Raw genomic sequence first — 19,565 nt, 5'->3', positions numbered from 1 at the left:
GGGCAGTGGTGGAGTCCCCATCCCTGGACATGTTAAAAAACCATGTAGACATGGCACTTCAGGACATGGTTTAGTGGGCACCTTGGTGTTGGGTTGATAGCTGGACTTGATGATCTTTGAGGTCTTTTCCAACCTTAGTGATTCTATGAATCTATTCACATTCCCAGCTATATATTTAATAATTTCTAATTTAATTGATTAAGCCCTATGACTACAGTATCTCTTGTGATCTCGAGTGGTTCAGCTATATTAACAGGAATCTCTCTTCTGAATACAGTTGACTTTGTCTCAGCACCTAGTTAGTTGTTGTTTTTTCTTGGTTTCTTAGGGACCTGACGTTTGGAAGCGCAGTGGAGGTGCAAGGGAAACTGGTCAAAAGCCCTCACAAGATGCAAAACGTGGAGCTGAAAGCTGAAAGCATCCGTGTGGTGGGACCTTGTGATATTTGGGTATGTCACTGCAGCAGGAGTCCAACTGGTAGGACTGCTTTGGAAATTAATTTCAAAAGGTCCAAGTATCCAGCAAAGCATGCTTCAGAGAGGATGTTCTTGAAGTTGGGGGCCTACAAGAAAGCTGGGGAAGGACTTTTCATAAGGGCAGTTAATGACAAAACAAGGGGAAATGGGTTTAAGCTGAAAGAGGGGAGGTTTAGATTAGATATGAGGAAGAAGTTCTTCACTGTGAGGGTGGTCAGACACTGGAACAGGTTGCCCAAGGAAGTTGTGGATGCCCCCTCCCTGGAAGTGTTTAAGACCAGGCTGGATGAGGCTTTGAGCAACCTGGTCTAGTGGAAGGTGTCCCTGCTGCTGGCAGGGGGGTTGGAACTGGATGAGCTTTAAGGTCCCTTCCAATCCAAACCATTCTATGATTCTATGATTTGAGTGCTCCTGCAGGCAGTGTCTATAGGGTATGTCAAAGGAGAAACATGGAATACCCATGAAAGCTCTCTTGAGGGGCAGAAACTGGCACACATGCTGGCACCTAAGAGTCTGCATTTGTCGCACCCTGAATCAGTTACCTGTGCCAGGTGGTTTACCTGGTAAATCTGGCTGGGATACAAATTGGAGAAGAAGTGGGACTAGCTAAATACTCCAGACTGTGCAGGTGGAGGAACTGTATCTGCCACAGGCACACTTAGAATCACAGAATGGTTTGGGTTGGAAGGGACCTTAAAGCTCATCCAGTTCCAACCCCCCTGCCATCAGCAGGGACACCTTCCACTAGACCAGGTTGCTCAAAGCCTCATCCAGCCTGGCCTTCAACACTTCCAGGGATAAAATAACTAGAAAAGGTGGACACAAGCATCTAGTTCTTCTCTGCTCGATAATACTGAGTGAGTTTTGGTAGGCGGAGATGATATTCCATGAATGGCAATAAAACTACGTTGTCTACAAGTTCTCATCCTCTTGGTTCTCTTTCCTTGTTGTTTTCAGTCCTTCCCCTTCAAGATGAAGGAGAGGCACCCGCTGGAGTATGTCCGACAGTTCCCTCACCTGCGATGCAGGAACAACACGCTGGGCTCCCTCCTGAGAATCCGCAGTGAAGCCACAGCAGCCATCCACTCGTTCTTCCAGGTAGTCCCTTCTGTCCCCAGCCTCATCTCTAACACACTCCCTCAGTTTGGCTTCACAGGAGCACGTTGGGAGGGAGGCAGCGTGATGTCTTGACTGCAGGGTGTGGATTTTTGACATGGTGGGTTTTTTTCCCAGGCCTGGGCCTGACTGAGGCCTTGGTGGGACTGTTGCTTATGATCAGGTTAGTGCACCTGTGGTCTTCTTAGCATCTTTCCCCCCATTTCCTCTTAGATATTTTATTCCTTTCACTGAGTTGCAATATAACTGTCTGTGAGTGTGTGTGGTCTGTGGAACACAATGTAATATGGAGTTGTTTAACCCACCCTCAGCAATGACCTTGAGGTCCTTGGACAGAAGCTTTTTCCCACACAGGAAAATCAGTGATGCAGGAAGACTGCTGACAAACTGACTCAGAGCTTCACGTTATTCTTCTCGGTTCTTAACTTTCTGTTACTGCCTTACAGATCTGTGTGGATGCTGTTAGCTGAGATTAGGAGACTCCTGTCTTGATGCATTTCAAACTGGTGGGTGGGAGGCACCTAGATTTTAGGAAAGTGTCACTATTAAGCTGTGGGTGTGGTACAGGCTCTGTGCTGGCAGGAGGGGCCAGTGAATTAACTCTGATTCCAGATGCCTTGTAGAGATCGGGCAGTTCTTTGCATGAGTATCACAGAATTGCCTCAGTTGGAAAAAACCTTTAAGATCATCGAGTCCCATCATGAACCCAACACTGACAAGTCCCCGACTAACCCATGTCCCTCAGCACTGTGTCTACACGACTCTTCAATCCCTCCAGGGATGGGGACTCCACCACTGCCCTGGGCAACCCCTTCCAATGCCTCAGAACCCTTTCAGCAAAGAAATTCTTCCTCACATCCCATCTCAACTGCCCTTGGCACAACTTGAGGCCATTTCCTCTTGTCCTGTCCCTTGGTTGAACAGACCCACCCCCACCTCTCTCCACCCTCCTTTCAGGGAGTTGGACAGAGCCACAAGGTCTCCCCTCAGCCTCCTTTTCTCCAGGCTCAACAACCCCAGTTCCCTCAGCTGGGAACTCAGCACACTTGTGCTCCAGACCCTTCCCCAGCTCTGTTGCCCTTCTCTGGACACGCTCCAGCACCTCCATGTCCTTCTTGGAGTGAGGGGCCCAAAACTGAACCCAGCTCTCGAGCTGCGGCCTCACCAGTGCCCAGGACAGAAAAGAGAACTCCCCTGCTCCTCCTGGCCACACTGGTGCTGATCCAGGCCAGGATGCTCTTGGCCTGTATATAAAGTAGGTAAAGAAAGGTAACAGGTCCTCTAGCACACTTAAGCCCTTTCTTTCAAAGCTGTTAATTGAAAGAAACATGTTTTAGTTCAGATAAACTGGCTTTAGTTTGAGTAGAATCATATTCAGAACATTCTGATTACAAAATTCCTATGTAGTAATTAACACGGCCCAAAGAACAGGTCAGAATTTTTTAGACTGTATTTCTGGTCCTGACTGCACTTGTATTTGCCACCTGCAGTGGCTGGTTTGCTCTAAGAGTTATCTGTATGGAATTGCATGGTATTTAGAAGTGGTTTTTTGGTTTTGTTTGTTTTTTTAGAGTGTAATAGAAATACTGTGTCAGTTAAAACTGCTGTGGGTGTCAGCATTGTGCCAGCTCACAAGAGGAACCCAGCTCTGCTGGGAATCGGGCTTTGATGTGGTTGTGCCAGTAGATGGCATTGCCTACAACAGTTTGTGATTTCAAACATGCACAAGGAAGCCAGCTGAGGAACAAAAAAGGATCTTATTCTGGCAAAGGCTTTACTTCTCCAAATTAATTCCAGTTCAGACTCTGACATATCTTCCTGTTTAAAATCCTCAAGAGCAAAGCAGTATCATAAAATATAAATTTAATTAATTTAGCAGCAGCTGCCATGCTACAGTTATTTTTGAAGGGATAAGGAAGATTTGATCCCAGACCTGATATTTTTGAATGCTTAAGTCACGACTCTTCTGGCACCAGGAATTTCTGTGGTTTGTTACATTTCTGGTGGAAGGAAAGCAATCTTTTGAAATAACCACCTACATCATTCCAAGAATGTTGCAATTTCCAACTTGACAATGTCACAACATACAACTAGAAAGTATAATTGGAGTGTTTTCCCTGTGCAAAGCTATGAAGAGCTTAATGGTGAAAGAAAGAAACCAAGTCCCTGAAAGGAGGGTGGAGAGAGGTGGGGGTGGGTCTGTTTAACCAAGGAGCCAGTGACAGGACAAGAGGAAATGGCCTCCAGTTGCACCAAGGGCAGTTGAGATTGGATGTGAGGAAGAATTTCTTTGCTGAAAGGGTTCTGAGGCATTGGAAGGGGTTGCCCAGGGCAGTGGTGGAGTCCCCATCCCTGGAGGGATTGAAGAGTCGTGTAGACATAGTGCTGAGGGACGTGGGTTAGTCGGGGACTTGTCAGTGTTGGGTTCATGACTGGACTCTATGATCTTAAAGGTCTTTTCCAATAGAGACAATTCTGGGATTCTGTGAAAGTGGAGGTTTTTGCACAGACACTTGAAATTATCTAGATTCTATGTAACTTCAAAAAAACTTTGGGTTTAGCCTATTCTTTTCCAGCAGTCAATGACTCACGCCAAGTGCCTTTGGTTTGGATGTTGGAGGCTAAAATGTCATCTTTAAATCTTCTGAGTATTGTGGTCTGTGTGGGTTAGGAACATTGTTCCTAGGCACAGTAAAACAGTTGCAATGTGAATAGCAACTTCCACTTTGCCCTTTAACTAACTTTGAACTTTGTCAGAGCCAGTAATGCCACTTAAAGTATTTTAGGACCTTTTGTAGGGGGAACTATTTAAGAGGTTTTTATGAGATTCTCATCTGTCAGACCTGTGCAGGTCACATTCGTTTCCAAAGCATGTAAGGGGTCTTTTGTGTGAAATGTGCTTCTTTCCTCCTATGGTGGTAGCAGTTTCTGTAATTTAGGCAATTTTCCAAAATCTCATGTAGGGTTGGGAGGCCACGTGACCAGCAGGTCTCTGGAGTGTGTGTGGGGTTATCACAGAGACCTGTATTTTGTATTGGTTGGCTGAAACCGCCTCCCACAGAATCCCAGAATTGCCTCGATTGGAAAAGCCCTTTAAGCTCATTGAGTTAAACCATGAACCCAACACTGACAAGTACCCAACTAACCCATGTCCCTCAGCACTGTGTCTACACGACTCTTCAATCCCTCCAGGGATGGGGACTCCACCACTGCCCTGGGCAACCCCTTCCAATGCCTCAGAACCCTTTCAGCAAAGAAATTCTTCCTCACATCCAATCTCAACTGCCCTTGGCGCAACTTGAGGCCATTTTCTCTTGTCCTGTCCCTTGTTCCTTGGTTGAACAGACCCACCCCCACCTCTCTACACCCCAGGCAAAGCAAATTAAACTAAAACTTTCTGTGTAGAACCTGGATCTCAGTGAGGAGCTCCTGCCAGGCACTCGCCAAGCCAGGGTCTTTGCACCTGTAACCAAGGTAGCCTAGAGCTGACTGCAGGGTCTTTGCTCCCTCTTGGTTGTGTTATGGTGCTTCCACAAAATGCATTTCATGTCTGTACAAACTCTTTGGTCCAAATTAATTTTAGTTTGATTCTCAGGATGGGCAGTAAATACTGCTCGTGTCTTCTTAGGCTTTTAACTACCTGGTAATAAGGACCAGGACCTGTCATGTGTATGGTCAGTTTGTATTAATCTGGTAAAAGCTGTGAAACTAAGCTTTTAGAAACATTTAGTTTTGTATCTTTTTTTTTTTAGTAGCATTTTGTGTAAATAGACAATGGGTTATGCTACATCATTGCGTGTATCAAGGTAATGCTGTCACACCCTGATTTTAAAGGGGTTCCCTTTGTCTCAGACATTAGAGTGATGCCAAAGAAAACAAACCCTTTGTTCACAGCTGAAATCAGCTAGTTCCAGGTTCTTGTTTGCCTTGACATGCTGTGGTGTGATCTCTGTAGTGAGACTTAAGTTAAGAAACTGACGGTTAGTCGAGTTCTGTTCCTGGTTTTGCCTTTAACATGCTGTATGTGATTTTCTGAGGTCTGCTTGATGTAGCCATCCACTGAAGATTGGGTTGCAGCTGGTTTAAAACCCTATGGCTGCACTGAAGAGAAACCCAGAGAATAGGGGCTTCCTGGTTTCAGAGGCCTCTGCTGGATCTATAAACTGTTTCTTGAATGGGTAATTCTCCAGGTACCTAAAACATGACCAAGCTCAGGATATACCCTGCCTCTTAAAAAGTCAGTTTGACGTTGGTTTCTCAGAAGATGTGAGGTGGGACTGACATTTTCATAGTGGTTGGGTGTTTTTAAGGCCTCTCTCCCATGCAGTCTTCTGATTTCTGTCATGTAACAGACTTGATCATTTCTTATAGTGGAGAACATGAAGAGAACATCCTCTGCCTAACCACCAGCTTTCAAAACTCTGGAAGGAACTGAAGTGTTGAGGCTGTAGGGGTGAATTTGATTGAAACTACCTAAAAATATAAAAATACTGGAGGAGGTGAGAAGAGAGGGCAATGGCATGAAGCTGTGCGATTGCAAAAACCCATAATAACCCATAAATCTCATGAAGCATGGAGGAAAAAGCACAAATATTAAACAATTTGTAAATCATGCTGGTGTTTAGTTAGTCCTCTCTCCATGTAAGGCAGAAGCTGCCTAAGAGAATACATGTGCTGTCCTGGCTGGGGGCTAATAGCAGAGTTATGATGTGAGCTGGTTGATGTCATCCTGATATCTTTAGCTAGTTAACTTTTAGTGTTCTCTCTTTTCCAGGATCATGGCTACGTGCATATCCATACTCCCATCATTACATCAAATGATTGTGAAGGTGCCGGGGAACTCTTTCAAATTGAGGTACGTGGCATAAAAAAAGTTTGTTTGGTTTTTGCTTGCAGAGCAATTTTGGAGTCATTAAAGGTTAGAGGAAATGTTTGTCTTTACAAAAACCTTTCCTTTATGTACTTCTGTGATTATTTTTTTAATATAGTAGTCCTTTGCTTCAACTAATAATTTAAACAGATGCATTACTTTTTTAATTGCTGTTTTGTGCATTAATCATCACCTTTTGTACTGATGAGGTTTTTCTATCCCCGGTGCTGTGGAAATATTTACAAAGAGCAACAGAGGCAGGTGGAACATCTTGGTAAACAGAAAGATGTGATCATAAGAGGCCAAGAGAAGGGATGGGATATTCAGGACAGCCTACTACATGTAAATATTTCTTAGCTTTGAAATGAAGAGTATAATTCACTGTGAGATAACTCCTTAAAAGAAAGTCAGCAGTGCCTAAAACTCCTCTTCACATGTGTCTATATTCCTCTGTACAAGCTGCTACTGATGTATGTTGGAATTCTCCCCCAATATTGCCAAGTCTCTCTGTCCATCCACCAAATTGCTGCCACAATCTATCATTATATAAATTATTTCATGCCTTGGGTCAAAACCTCCTCTGAAACTTAAATACTGCTATATCCACTAAGATCTTCCCCACGGATTTCTCATGATTCCTAACCCCAACATCCATGAATCAGAAGAAATTCCATCTGCCTTTTATGCTTCTATATTTGCAATTCACTCTTCTGTCTCAAACAATTACATCCTTTGCCACTTATGCTTATTGGCTCCAGCTTTGCTGGTGAATCATCTGTAAGCAAAAGAAAAATTGTTGAGGTAGCAGTTGCTTGTTGTGGGATCGTGTCTTCCACTCTCTTGCCTCATGACAAAAAGCTGGTACTGGTTCTTCAGGATCTCAAGGTCTAACCTGTGCTACTATTGATTCCCTTCCAGACCAGTACACGTGGCTCAGCTTTTTTTTGCTTGCTAGGACAATAGTGTTGATTAGCTGAACTAAATTGTTCCTGTTTAATTGAGATCCCTTAACGTTACCAAAGGTTCATTCCAGGCTGTTGCATGCAAATTAAGATGTGAAAACAAGTGACACTTAATGATGAGAACATTGCACAGTTTGCAGCTGTACAGTGCCTTACGTCTGTGGTACAAATTGTATCCACTTGAAAGCTGTAAAGGATGCAGGACTGCAGCGTAGGTGGCTGCTGGGAACAGAAGCACTGATGCAAATGGTGATTGAGGTGCTAAATTGTGAGTCTGAAACTTGTATGAAGTGGATCTTAACTAAATGTACAGTTCAAGGCAAATCTCTGTCTTTCTCTCCAGTGTGATTGCTTGGGTGGAAATAATACCTGTCTTGGGGAAATGTAGTGACAGCTGTGCTTGAAAGGTGTGGAGTCAGTGCAGAGTCAGATCCCATTAAATGACCTTTCTGAAGCCACAGGGAAGGGGCTTCAGAACCCCACTTGCTGCTCGGAAGTTCCCCCTGATTTCCTATTTCTTCTTTGACGCACCACTTCGTTGTCTGGCCTAATTTAGGAGTTTGGGTTTTGTTTGGGTTTTTGGGGGGTTTTTTGGGGTTTTTTTTCATAGAATCATAGAATGGTTTGGATTGGAAGGGACCTTAAAGATCATCCAGTTACAACCCCCCTGCCATCAGCAGGGACACCTTCCACTAGACCAGGTTGCTCAAAGTCTCATCCAACCTGGCCACAAACACTTCCAGGGAGGAGCAGCCACAGCTTCTCTGGGAAACCTGGACCTGTGTCTGACCACCCTCACAGTGAAGAACTTCTTCCTAATATCTAATCTAAACCTCCCCTCTTTCAGTTTAAACCCATTTCCCCTTGTTCTGTCATTAACTGCCCTTATGAAAAGTCCTTCCCCAAGTCCTTCTTTTTCTGCAAAGCTGTGTTCAGAATTGGTTTTGGCTAGCAGGGATCCAAGACCACTTCTGCTGTAACCACTTCACTCCACTGGAGCAGTGATGCTATTTCTTGACAGATTAGGTCTTCATTGGACCACACATGAGGCTGTCAGACATAAAAATAAGTGACATAAGTGTGTCAGACATAAAAATAAGGGTGTGGTATTTGCAGCAAACCCAGATTCTCTGTATGCTTTTAATCAAACCAAGCATCAACACATTCCCCATCTGCTGTGTTCAGGCACTTTTAAACTAGCCTTTAATTCACTGCTTGCACAGGCCAAGGGAGAAAATAAATTCCCCTTCCTCTTATATTTGAGCAGTAGCCAAGAATTGTGATGATGGGAATCGGTGAAAACAACCTGCAAATTAGATTCTTCAATTTAAAAAAAAATGTTTAAATACTGTACTTAAAAGTTTTAAGACTTATCCTCTAGTTGCAACCAGAACATAAACTGTGTCCTGTTGCTCCTGAATTTGTAGTAGTTACAATACACCTGCTGCTTACAGGGTTTGGGGTTTTTTCTGCCTTTTTTTTTTTTTTAGCTCCCTTGGGTGATGTAAAAACCTGATAATCTCACCAGTTTAACTGTCCTGCTGCTGGTGGAATGAGTTGAAAACTTTGCTTGGGTAGTGTTTAGGACCCAAGCAGAAGCTGCTTTTCCACCCACTGTGATCTGTTGCCTTTTAATAGCTGCCTTCTCCCGACTGGCACGATTTTAATCCTCTTGACTAATCTCTGGTGGCTGCTCAGACCCACGCGTTCTTTGGAAATGGTGGAAAGTGAAGAGGGTAGGAATCTTGTTTTTACATGAGACTTGAGGAGATGGGGGGTGGAGGGAAGTATCTTGAGTTAGAAGGAAAATGCTTTTTGAAGGCATATGATCTTTGATTCCTAGACCTCTTAATCCTGTAGGATTTGTGTTTGTTTATATGTTCAGATTCCTCATTATCTTTGTTTACTTTTGGGTGTACTGATTAGTCTGTACATAGCTTTGGCGGGGATGTTCTCATACTAGGACTTGGGATGGGGAAAAATCTCTTCCCTCTCTGCTGGGCAAATAGTTCAGCTAAATATTTTTTAAAATGAAGTACCATAACAGTGAAAAGAGGGTGGTAAGCAGAGGAGATTTTAAAAAATAAATAAATCACAAGATGGTAGGAACTTGTGGGTGGTCAGACACTGGAACAGGTTGCCTGAGGAAGTTGTGGATGCCCCCTCCCTGGAAGTGTTGAAGGCCAGGCTGGATGAGGCTTTGAGCAACCTGATCTAGTGGAAGGTGTCCCTGCTGATGGCAGGGGGGTTGGAACTGGATGAGCTTTAAGGTCCCTTCCAACCCAAACCAGTCTGTGATTCTACCTTCAGATAAATCTTTTGCAGTTGAGACTTTTTACACCTGAAAAGTATAAGTTTGAGGAGAAACTGTGCAAACAACCAGGCAGACCCCAACCCACGTGCAGAACATCAGCAACACCAGCTTGTGGATTTCTGCACCTTTGATGGTGTCTGCCTTTGGTGGAAACCTGGAGGGGGAAAGCCTCTTGCTTGTGCTGCCTTCTTTAAAGTAAATTTACTGAAAACACCAAAAAGAGCTTTTAATATTAAAAGCTGGGTTTTAGTAGAATTCAAAGGAGGACAAGGTAATTCTTGAAATAAGGGGAATGCTGATCACAGGGTGAGACAGCCCTTTTTATTTTATTTTAATTTAATCTGAGAATAATTCTTCTGTACTAGCAGTCTTAGCACCTCAGGGCAGATCCTTTTCTTCCTTTTTTCTTTTTTTTTCTTCTAAAGTCTAAAATTCTTAGCAGCTTTGTATGTTGCAAGAAACTACCCAAGTTCCCTTCTGGGGCTGCTTCCTAGGAAATCTGCCTTTCTTTTGTCTCTGTGACCTGCTTGCGTGTCTGTTCCCTGCTATTTTCAGTAGCCTCCCACTCTGTCTGCAGCGTCGAAGACTCCCTGCTTTCTGGGTTTCTTGCTCTGTCTTTTCCACTTTGCTCTCTGGAAAGTTTCCTTGTTTGATTGTCCTCAGCTGCTTCAGGGACAGAGTTTTTCTGGCCCAGTCTGCTCTGGAAGAGTCTTTCTGGCCCAGGACATTCCAGCTGCTATGGTGAGGCCCTGGACAGCCACTTTCCCTGCCGCCCAGCTGCAGCCTTTTAAAAGAACTCAAGATGCAGCCAGTTACAAAGCACAGCAGCTGTATTGGCATTCACAGCTCTGTGAAGTACATCTCACATGTGTTTTGTATTGCCTGTGGCCTTATTCCTTCCTGGGGACCCTGCTCTGTGTGTAAGGAGTGCTGCACTCTACCTGTTGGCTCCAGCAGAGTTAACACGTGCTCTGTATCAAGCTTGTCTCTTCCCACACACATACCTCGTTGCATCTGGGTGTTGTTTGACTAAACCCTGGGTCTGAATCAGGCTATTTCATTATTTTGAAAGGATAGTTACTTAACTGTAAACCCTAAGAACCATCCAGATGTTGTACTTATCTAAAATGTATCCAGACATCAGAGATTTTATGGTGTTTGGTGTTTTACCACCTGCTCAAAGGAGTGAAAATAAAAGTTTCTAGATCCCTGAAGGGTGCAAGTGAATGGTTGTGCCTCCTGTGGCACCAGAAATACGTGCCTGCTGCTAAAGATGCAGAAACTTAGTCCTACTGTTCCCTCAGTACTGCTGAAAAATAGCATTGTCAGCACCAAGGAAGGCTGGGATCTGCTGGGGACAATCACAGTTGAATGCAGCAGTACTAGGGTCTGTCAGGTGTTTTCCTCTTTAGAGATGCAGCCAGTCCCTGTGAGACTGGGATTTCAGAGAGATGCTCACAGGGATTGGGGTGAGCTGGAACTGAGCTGAGGGAGAGCTTGCTCTTACATTTTCTAGTTCTCCCAGTTTCTGCTCATTTCTACCTGGTTCATCTCTGCCTGTAATTCCAGTCCATATTTATGAGATGTTTGTCACAGCAGAACCAGCTGCTATTGCCCAATGCAAGTCCAGCTGATCAGAATTAAGTCTGGAATTTCAAGGAGGACTTCTTGGAAGTTATGAATTTTGCAGTAGTTGTCTAAAAGGGAAAACCCAGTCATGTTTATAATGGGACATCACAGAGGGCAGGTCCACATGACAGATGTGGTGCTGTGAAGCTTCAGCAGCGTGGTGGTGTGGGCCTGGGCTAGTGCTACAGCAGTGATTTCTGTGAGCTTTTCAAGTTGTCTCTGATCCCTTCATGCGTTTGGCTTTTATAAAGTGAAAGACAGAATCAAACGGTTTATACTCTCCTGAAGCTAATTGCCTGGAGTAAAAGTTAATACAAGAGTGACATCAAAGGGAATAACTTTAAATTAAATCATTAGACATTTGAGGAGATGGAGAACAAAACAGGTACTAAATCCAGTTGTTCTCGTATTTAGAATGAGAATAAAAAGCCTTTGATGTTGACATTGAATCCTCGTACGTTTACAGCACGTTTACTCTAAGACATAAAGATGTTTCATACAGATTCCTCTCCCTCTTTCCTCATTGTGATCTGGGTAGTTTTCAGCTAGGGAATGGAGAGAACTTGGAAGCAAACACATTATTTTTCCCCCCCTTATCTTTTATCAAGTAGCTATTGGGGTTGGGAAGTGAGAGAAAAGTTAATGTAATTGAAACAAAAATCACCATAGAATCACAGACTGGTTTGGGTTGGAAGGGACCCTAAAGCTCATCCAGTTCCAAACCCCTGCCAGCAGCAGGGACACCTTCCACTAGACCAGGTTGCTCAAAGCCTCATCCAGCCTGGCCTTCAACACTTCCAGGGAGGGGGCATCCACAACTTCCTTGGGCAACCTGTTCCAGTGTCTGACCACCCTCACAGTGAAAAACTTCTTCCTAATATCTAATCTAAACCTCCTCTCTTTCAGTTTAAACCCATTTCCCCTTGTTCTGTCATTAACTGTCCTTATGAAAAGTCCTTCCCCAGCTTTCTTGTAGACCCCCTTCAGGTATTGGAAGGCTGCTATAAGATCTCCCTGGAGCCTTCTCTTTTCCAGGCTGCACAGCCCTAACTCTCTCAGCCTCAGTATCAGTAGTGAAGGGACAGCATCACCTACTATTTATTAGTTGTCTTCTACCAGTGGCTGTGGTTGTTTATAATCAAGAAGCAAGCTTGATCTAAAAGGCATAAAACTGAGCATAAAACTGGGACAGAGGCACTTGAAAACGTTGATCTGATCCTGTGCTTGAACGTGTAAAGGAGAGGAAGCACCTCTAGGGAGTTAGGTGATATTTGTACATGCGAAATGTGGAGTTGCCAGTTACAGGATCACAGAATCCCAGAATTACCTTGATTGGAAAAGCCCTTTAAGATCATCAAGTCCAACCATGAACCCAACACTGACAAGTCCCCGACTAACCCATGTCCCTCAGCACTATGTCTACATGACTCTTCAGTCCCTCCAGGGATGGGGACTCCACCACTGCCCTGGGCAACTCCTTCCAATGCCTCAGAACCCTTTCAGCAAACCTCCTTGCTGAAGGAGTCTCTCCTGAAGGTAAAGGGAGGCGTTTCATTTTCCCTGCATGGCAAGTGGACTGACTTTTGCAGCTCACAACACCTGTTCACACAGAATCACAGAATGTTGGGGATTGGAAGGGACCTCGAAAGATCATCCAGTCCAATCCCCCTGCCAGAGCAGGAACCTAAATGAGATCACATACAAAGGCGTCCAGGCGGGTTTTGAATGTCTCCAGAGAAGGAGACTCCACACCCTCCCTGGGCAGCCTGTCCCAGTGCTCTGTCACCCTCACTGTAAAGAAGTTTCTTCTGAAATTTAAGCAGAACCTCCTGTGTTCCAGCTCACACCCATTGCCCCTTGTCCTACCATTCGTCATCACTGAGAAGAGCCTGGCTCCATCCTCCTGACATTCACCCTTTACATATTTATAAACATTAATGAGGTCACCCCTCAGTCTCCTCTTCTCCAAGCTAAAGAGCCCCAGCTCCCTCAGCCTTTCCTCAGCAGGGAGATGCTCCCCTCCCTTAATCAAGCTTTGTGTCTTAAAATGAGGGAGAGGAAGTGGGCAGCTGTGGAGAGGTGAGGCAATCGGATGGTGAAGTGAGATTTTATGTAAGTATTGCTATGTCCACTCTTCACCGTCTGTTGGAAGCCATCCAGGAGCTGCTCGCAATGCAGACACACATCTCAGGATCTCTCAGTGGCCTCCCAAACTGGCTGCAGGTTTTTATAAGTCCAGTTGAGCTGTAGACTTTCTCACACTCTTCCTCCAGTCACTTACTGTTGTGTCTATTTTCTCTTTGCCTCCCTGAGATTACATCTGATTTAGAGAATGAAAAATGACACAAAGTCCTTATAAATAAACCAAACGCCAGCTCCTGGAGACAGCTGTATCCTGTTTGTGGATTTGGGGGGGAAGTGTTGAGATTTCATGGCTGATTTCTTCTGTTCTTTTCCTGCTTCCAGTCTGTCTCTTTCTTGTTGTTTAGAAGTTGCATCCTACAGGATTAGGTGGGATTTTTCACTGGTGGAACAAGGAATGTAGCTGAACTGGGCCTGCAGTAGGAGAAACTGGAATGATACGTGGCTCTTCTCTTTAGTGCTCTGGCCATGGCTCTGGGGCTGTGGTATGTGGATGTTTGTGTGTTTATTAACATCCTTATTGTTTTTGAGCAAATACTCTGGGTTTATTTGAAGAAAACAATAGGGTCCTGCTTCTACATCCTTGGGTGTTGTTGTTTGGTTTTTTTAGAACTGCAAAAACCATGAAACAAAGGAAACGGTCCTAGGGTTAGAGCCACAAATTGTCAGATTTCCATTGATCTTTGAGGAGCAAAGTAAGCTTGGTCTTTTCTTCAGTGTGATGCTGTGAGGAGATAAAACTACCTTGTGATCTGAGGTCTTTGGCAGTCTTTGTTTTATCTTTGTGATGAGCAGCAGAGCTTTTTGAGAACAAAAGCAACACCTTCCGAGTCATTGAGAAAAATGGCAGGTTGTAGAATATCAAAGGCTGGCAAATAAGCCTGAGCCTCACAACCTCTTTGTGACAAAACAAGTTGGGGAGTAGGGTGGGTGGAGGCAGTGGGATACCTTGCTGAGCTAGCTACATTTATCATAACTCCTAGGAACTTTGAAAAGTGAATATTTCAAACTTATCTCAGAAGAAAGTATTAATTTAGAAGTGAATGTGGATCATCCAGACCTCAGATTAGCTTTGAAGTTTCTTTCCATCTTCCTCCTGAACCTTTGACTCCTCCAAAGCTTAGGGATGACATTGAAATATAGAAAATGCTGAAACAAAAATCTCATTTATCTTCATGGTTTTTTTAGAAGTCACAGAATTGTGACCTCCAGAGATAATCTAATCCATTTTACCATACTCCAACAGGGTCGGCTAGAGCAAGTTGTCCAGGATTCTGTCCTGCTGAGTTTTGAGTATCTCCCCAGATGGAGCCTCTCTAAGTAACTTTTTCTAGTGTTTGACCATCCTCACAGGTTAAAAAAAATATATATATACACACGTATTTTCAGATGAAATTTCATGTGTCTTTTTTATATCTGTGCCCATTGCCTTTTGTCCTGTCAGTGAGCACCAAGATGAGTCTGGCTGGTTTTCCTTTCTCTTCCATCAGGTTTTCATACACATGGATAAGATCCTCCTTGAGCCTTTTCTCCTTCAGGCTGACCAGTCCCAACTCACTCTTAGCTGCTCCTCATATGAAAGATGCTCCAGTCCATTAACCATCTCTGTGGCCCTTTGCTGGGCTCTCTCCAGTATGTCCGTGGCTCTCTTGTCCTGAGGAACTGAGCGCTTCACCCAGTGATCTTGGGGAGTCACCAGTGTTGTGTGGAGGGGTGGGATCCCCTCCCTCGAGCTGCTGGCAGTGCTTTACCTAATGCAGCCCAGGAGGGCTTGCTTTGCCATGAAGGCTCCTTGTTTCCTTATGGTCAACTTGGTTTCTGCCAAGGAAATGATGAAGTACAGTCCTTATGTTCAAATTACTTTTAAAGTGCTCAACGCAAAGGTCTTCTAATTTTTCTTTTGTGCTTGTAAATTAAAAAACAAAAAGATACCACCACTTTAATGGGACTTTTTTTTTTTAGTCCATTTTTCATACTGAAACATTGAATTTGCTAAATTTTCCATTACTCATAGCTGTTTATGTTTAAAATATCTGTTGACCTGAAAAAATAGGCAAAAGCTGAAATGAAACGTAGTTTGTTTTTTCAGTGCCTATATAATGTGTAAGCTGTGATGTTTCCAACTCCAACTGTTGTTTCAGTTGGTTTTTTTGAAGACTGAATAACAAGTCTTAAGAGGATATTGCATTCCTTTTTTTTTTTTTCTGATTACTGTTTGTCTTTTTGAGATGGAAACAAATTCATTTGCCCTTGAAAAGGAAATAAAAATAGCTGGTTTTAAGTCATTGCTAAAAGTCAGTACACCTGACACGGAAAATACTCCTCTATTTTCTCATCAGCCTTGAAATTGAATTTTGAAGGCAATACTGGGTGAAGCTTTGAACTTCCACACAACAGAGATTCTTTCCTTCCCCCTCACTGTTCTTCTTGTAAAAAAAATCAATACTTATGTTTGGACACTGGGTTGGTAGGCTGGCATCTTTCTTGCTTATGTTGCTGGGCAAGATGTTCTTCAACAGATGTTTTCATTTCATATGTCTGCATTTTCTAGAAACGTGAGATATGGTTTCTCTACCTGCTCCCAAACTCTTAGGTAGACAGTGCCCTTAACTATTTACATGTTACTTTACCAGGGAGCCAAAAATCAGAGGCTACTGTAGAAAATCTGCATTTCTACCACTCTTGTTCTCAGACTTGCTTGTAGAATGGTGAATATGACCTTCCTGACACTTTATTTTACATTTTGTTACCTCTTTTCTTTCTACAATCTCCTTCCCAATTCATCTCGTGGATGTTTAAACACGTAAGTTACACAATCCTTTTCTATGAGTAAAATTTAGAGCTCCTGACATACCCCCGTACAAAGGCAAGAGGTGAGAAGAGCCACATGGTTTTTTAGCTTTGTACAAACTCTGTGCTTCCTACAAAGTTTTGGGCAAACAATCAAACTCCATGAAGTTGTGTCATCTTAGCAAGTTACTTCCAGCTCAGCTGAACTGATATAACTAATTGCTGGGGGTCCAATTTACAGTCCCTGGTAGTTTGAGAAATCTTTGAAAGAACTGTGTATCTTTCTGTGCTGACATATCCAAGCTTTGCAGGTGACACTGCAGGGAACGTGCCACAGTTCATAGACTGCAAGTTGTGGTGATACCTACAACCCCTGTCATCATAAGTCACTGAAAGTGGAGGTGGGAGCTTTTCACAGACACATGATTTGCATTGGACCCTTAGAAAGAGAAGTGCCCAAGAATGCTTTATCTTGTGGACTTTTTTCTTACTATGTTATGCTTGAATAGGTGTTAGAGCCCGTGATCAGTCTAAGCAGAGACGAGGGCGTTGTATTAAGACTTACCACACTGTTGGATTCCTTCTCAGCAGTGTTTAGGTTGAACCTCATGGAATTCCTTCGGAGAAAAAAGGACCAGTAAGCCAGGATCTGCACTTTTTCTTCAAACACCAATATTGTGACATCTCACTCATTTTTTGACTTACAGACATCAAATGAGGCAAAGGAATCTGCAGAAAAGACCCATTTCTTCAATGTGCCTGCTTTCCTGACAGTTTCTGGCCAACTCCATTTGGAAGTGATGGCAGGGTGAGTAAAATTAGAAATTTTTGTCTTGATCTGTGGGATCTTCCTGGTTGGTAATTTTGCCCCGCTGGTATCCGTTAGATATCTGCTGCTTTGAGCAACCTGGTCTAGTGGAAGGTGTCCCTGCTGCTGGCAGGGGGGTTGGAACTGGATGAGCTTGAAGGTCTCTTCCAACCCAAACCATTCTATGATTCTATGTGTGCCAGAAGTTAACTGAGCAGCAGTGGCTGAATGGTGATGTGAGAGGCCAACCTAGGCAGGGGAGAACTAGGCTGCTTTTTGATTCTGGTCTACGAACTAGTTTTAAATACTAAGAGTCTCCTGCTTGCCATGGATTCCAAATATGGATGGAGATGTGATCTTTATAGGAATGACTGTAGGATTGCTGCTAGTAACTGTAATACCTTAAGTGTCTTTTTGTTGTTGTTCTCATCTGGCATGTCTCAGCAAGAAAATCTTTTTCTCATTTTAGCTTTCACATTCCTCTCCTCTTTTCTCCTTTTTTCCCAAGCTTCCTTTTTCTGTCTCCTTCACTCTTCCTGTTGTGTTTCTTCCTTCTGTGTATTCTCACTTCTCTTGTTTCATGGTTTTCACACTTGATGTTTTGTTCATCCTAGCCACTAAAGTGATCATGGTCAAATCCTTGATTTGAAAAAAAAGTTATCCTTAAGCTTTTAATGTTAATATTTCACTGGGATTGTTGGGGGTGAAAGTGTCAGTCTGTCAGAGACCCAGTTCCCTTTGATTAGGGGATTTGGTCCCCATCTGCACTGAATTTTCCCAATAAATTAACAAAATTAGTATATTAAACAGATGGAATCAAATCAGCACAATCCCTTATTTGAAGGCAGAGTTTTCTGAGTGCTTGCAATGTGGGTTCTCCTCAGACCTGATATTTCAGCCAAATCACTGCTTGCCAGCTGAATGGCTGATAAAGCCTATCAGAGACCAGGTCTCAGGCAGGGAGCTCTGCAGTTGTTTGCCACTTGCCAAGGGGTTTCATTGTGCATTTATAGTGACTTTAAAATAATTAAAATAATAAGTAGTGAGTTACTGTCCAGTGCAAATCTCCTGCAGGTGAGAGGGATAAAACCCTAGCTTTAGAAAATTTAAACTGAGATGATCTTCCTTTTTCATGTGGAGTGTCTTAACGAGTATTTCTAGTAGCCTTAAACATATATATCATGTCCATGTCTCATATCCAGTGTTACAAACCAAATAGGAAATGTTTAGCAGTTTTTATTTAGTCACTGTTGCACAGTGTAACTGGTTGCTGGTAAATAGCTGCAGTGAATCACAGAATGGTTGGAGTTGGAAGGGATCTCTGGAGATCAACTAGTCCAAGCCCCTTGTTAAAGCAGGTTCACCTAGAGCAGGTTGCACAAATCACATCCAAGCAGGATTTAAATATCTCCAAAAGTGAAATTGTTCAGAGGGCAAGTTTTCCATATAAATCAAAAGATATACATTTCTTCAGAAAGCTGTTTTCTGCCTGACTTATTCTCTCTGAGAGACAGTCTCTTCTCAGACCACCTAGACAGCTGTGGTCTGTTGAAACACTCAGGCTAAAGGTTCTCCATGAACAGGATGTTTCTCATGTGGTGCCCCGACTGCTGTGACAGAAGCACAGGTCACTTGGCAGCCAAAGACTGATGCGTCATCTCGGACATTAGCTGGGGAAAGTTAATGAGAAAGAGGTTTGTTTAACTTCAGGGGTGATGGAGTTCTTGCGTCCCCGAAAGAAGATGGGCTGACATTCGTTTGTACACGTTAGACTTAGTTGTCTGCCATGTGTTGTGACCTTATTTGATTTGTGTAATTACATCCTTCAATAAAGTCCAAAGAAAAAGTATGGATTGTAATGATTAACTTGAAATACAGTCCCACTCTCTTACATCAGTCTGTTCCCTTTAAATAACACACAGCCTGCTCTGGGATTGAGCAGAAGATTAAACTGGGCAGATGCAAGACCTGTCTGGTAGATATTTTTTCCATTGATATCACTCAGGTGCACTTTGCTCTCTAAGGATGGGTTAAAAAAAAAATCAATGCTCTTCAGCATGCAGTACATTACATCACAGCTTCATCCTCCTATTTTACAATAGTGTTGTTCTTACCAGCATTTTAAATGGATCCAGGGCCATCTAAATTTAGATAAGCTGTGTTTATTCATAATGGAGCATAGCTGTTCTGTCAACCTGCTCCTTTTATTTTCATTTTATTTAAGCACACTGAGTTTTTGAGGGCTACAACTCGAGTGGTATTGAATCCCTTCAGTCTTCAAAAATAGATCAGGCTCTTCTAGGGTCAGAAGCACCGTAGGGATGCATCACAGTATTAACCCTCTACATACTGTGAAACCCTTTAGATACTGTGAAAGTTTGATTTGTGGTTATCAAGTTGGGTCTTACTCTGTGAATGGGATTCCTATGTGATCAAAAAGCATCAGTGCATATTAGTA

The 19,565-nt window shown here is 43.2% G+C and overlaps 1 protein-coding gene across 1 annotated transcript in view; it reads left to right on the top strand.

Moving 5' to 3' along the window:
- Window positions 1-328: 328 nt before the first annotated feature.
- Window positions 329-19,565, top strand: part of LOC104526081 (probable asparagine--tRNA ligase, mitochondrial) — a gene marked incomplete at both ends in the record, with an annotated part of 33,564 nt that continues 14,327 nt past the window's right edge. Inside the window, 4 exons of the mRNA XM_010169431.1 lie at window positions 329-449; window positions 1,434-1,574; window positions 6,367-6,447; window positions 17,007-17,107. Coding sequence (XP_010167733.1) covers window positions 329-449; window positions 1,434-1,574; window positions 6,367-6,447; window positions 17,007-17,107 — 444 coding nt within the window. The remainder of the gene's footprint in view (window positions 450-1,433; window positions 1,575-6,366; window positions 6,448-17,006; window positions 17,108-19,565) is intronic.

The sequence above is a fragment of the Antrostomus carolinensis genome, unplaced genomic scaffold (assembly GCF_000700745.2).
Source record: "Antrostomus carolinensis isolate BGI_N321 unplaced genomic scaffold, ASM70074v2 scaffold13196, whole genome shotgun sequence".
NCBI lineage: Eukaryota > Metazoa > Chordata > Aves > Caprimulgiformes > Caprimulgidae > Antrostomus > Antrostomus carolinensis.
The sequence above is the reverse complement of the archived record's forward strand: the minus strand, read 5'-3'. Positions and strand labels throughout refer to the sequence as shown.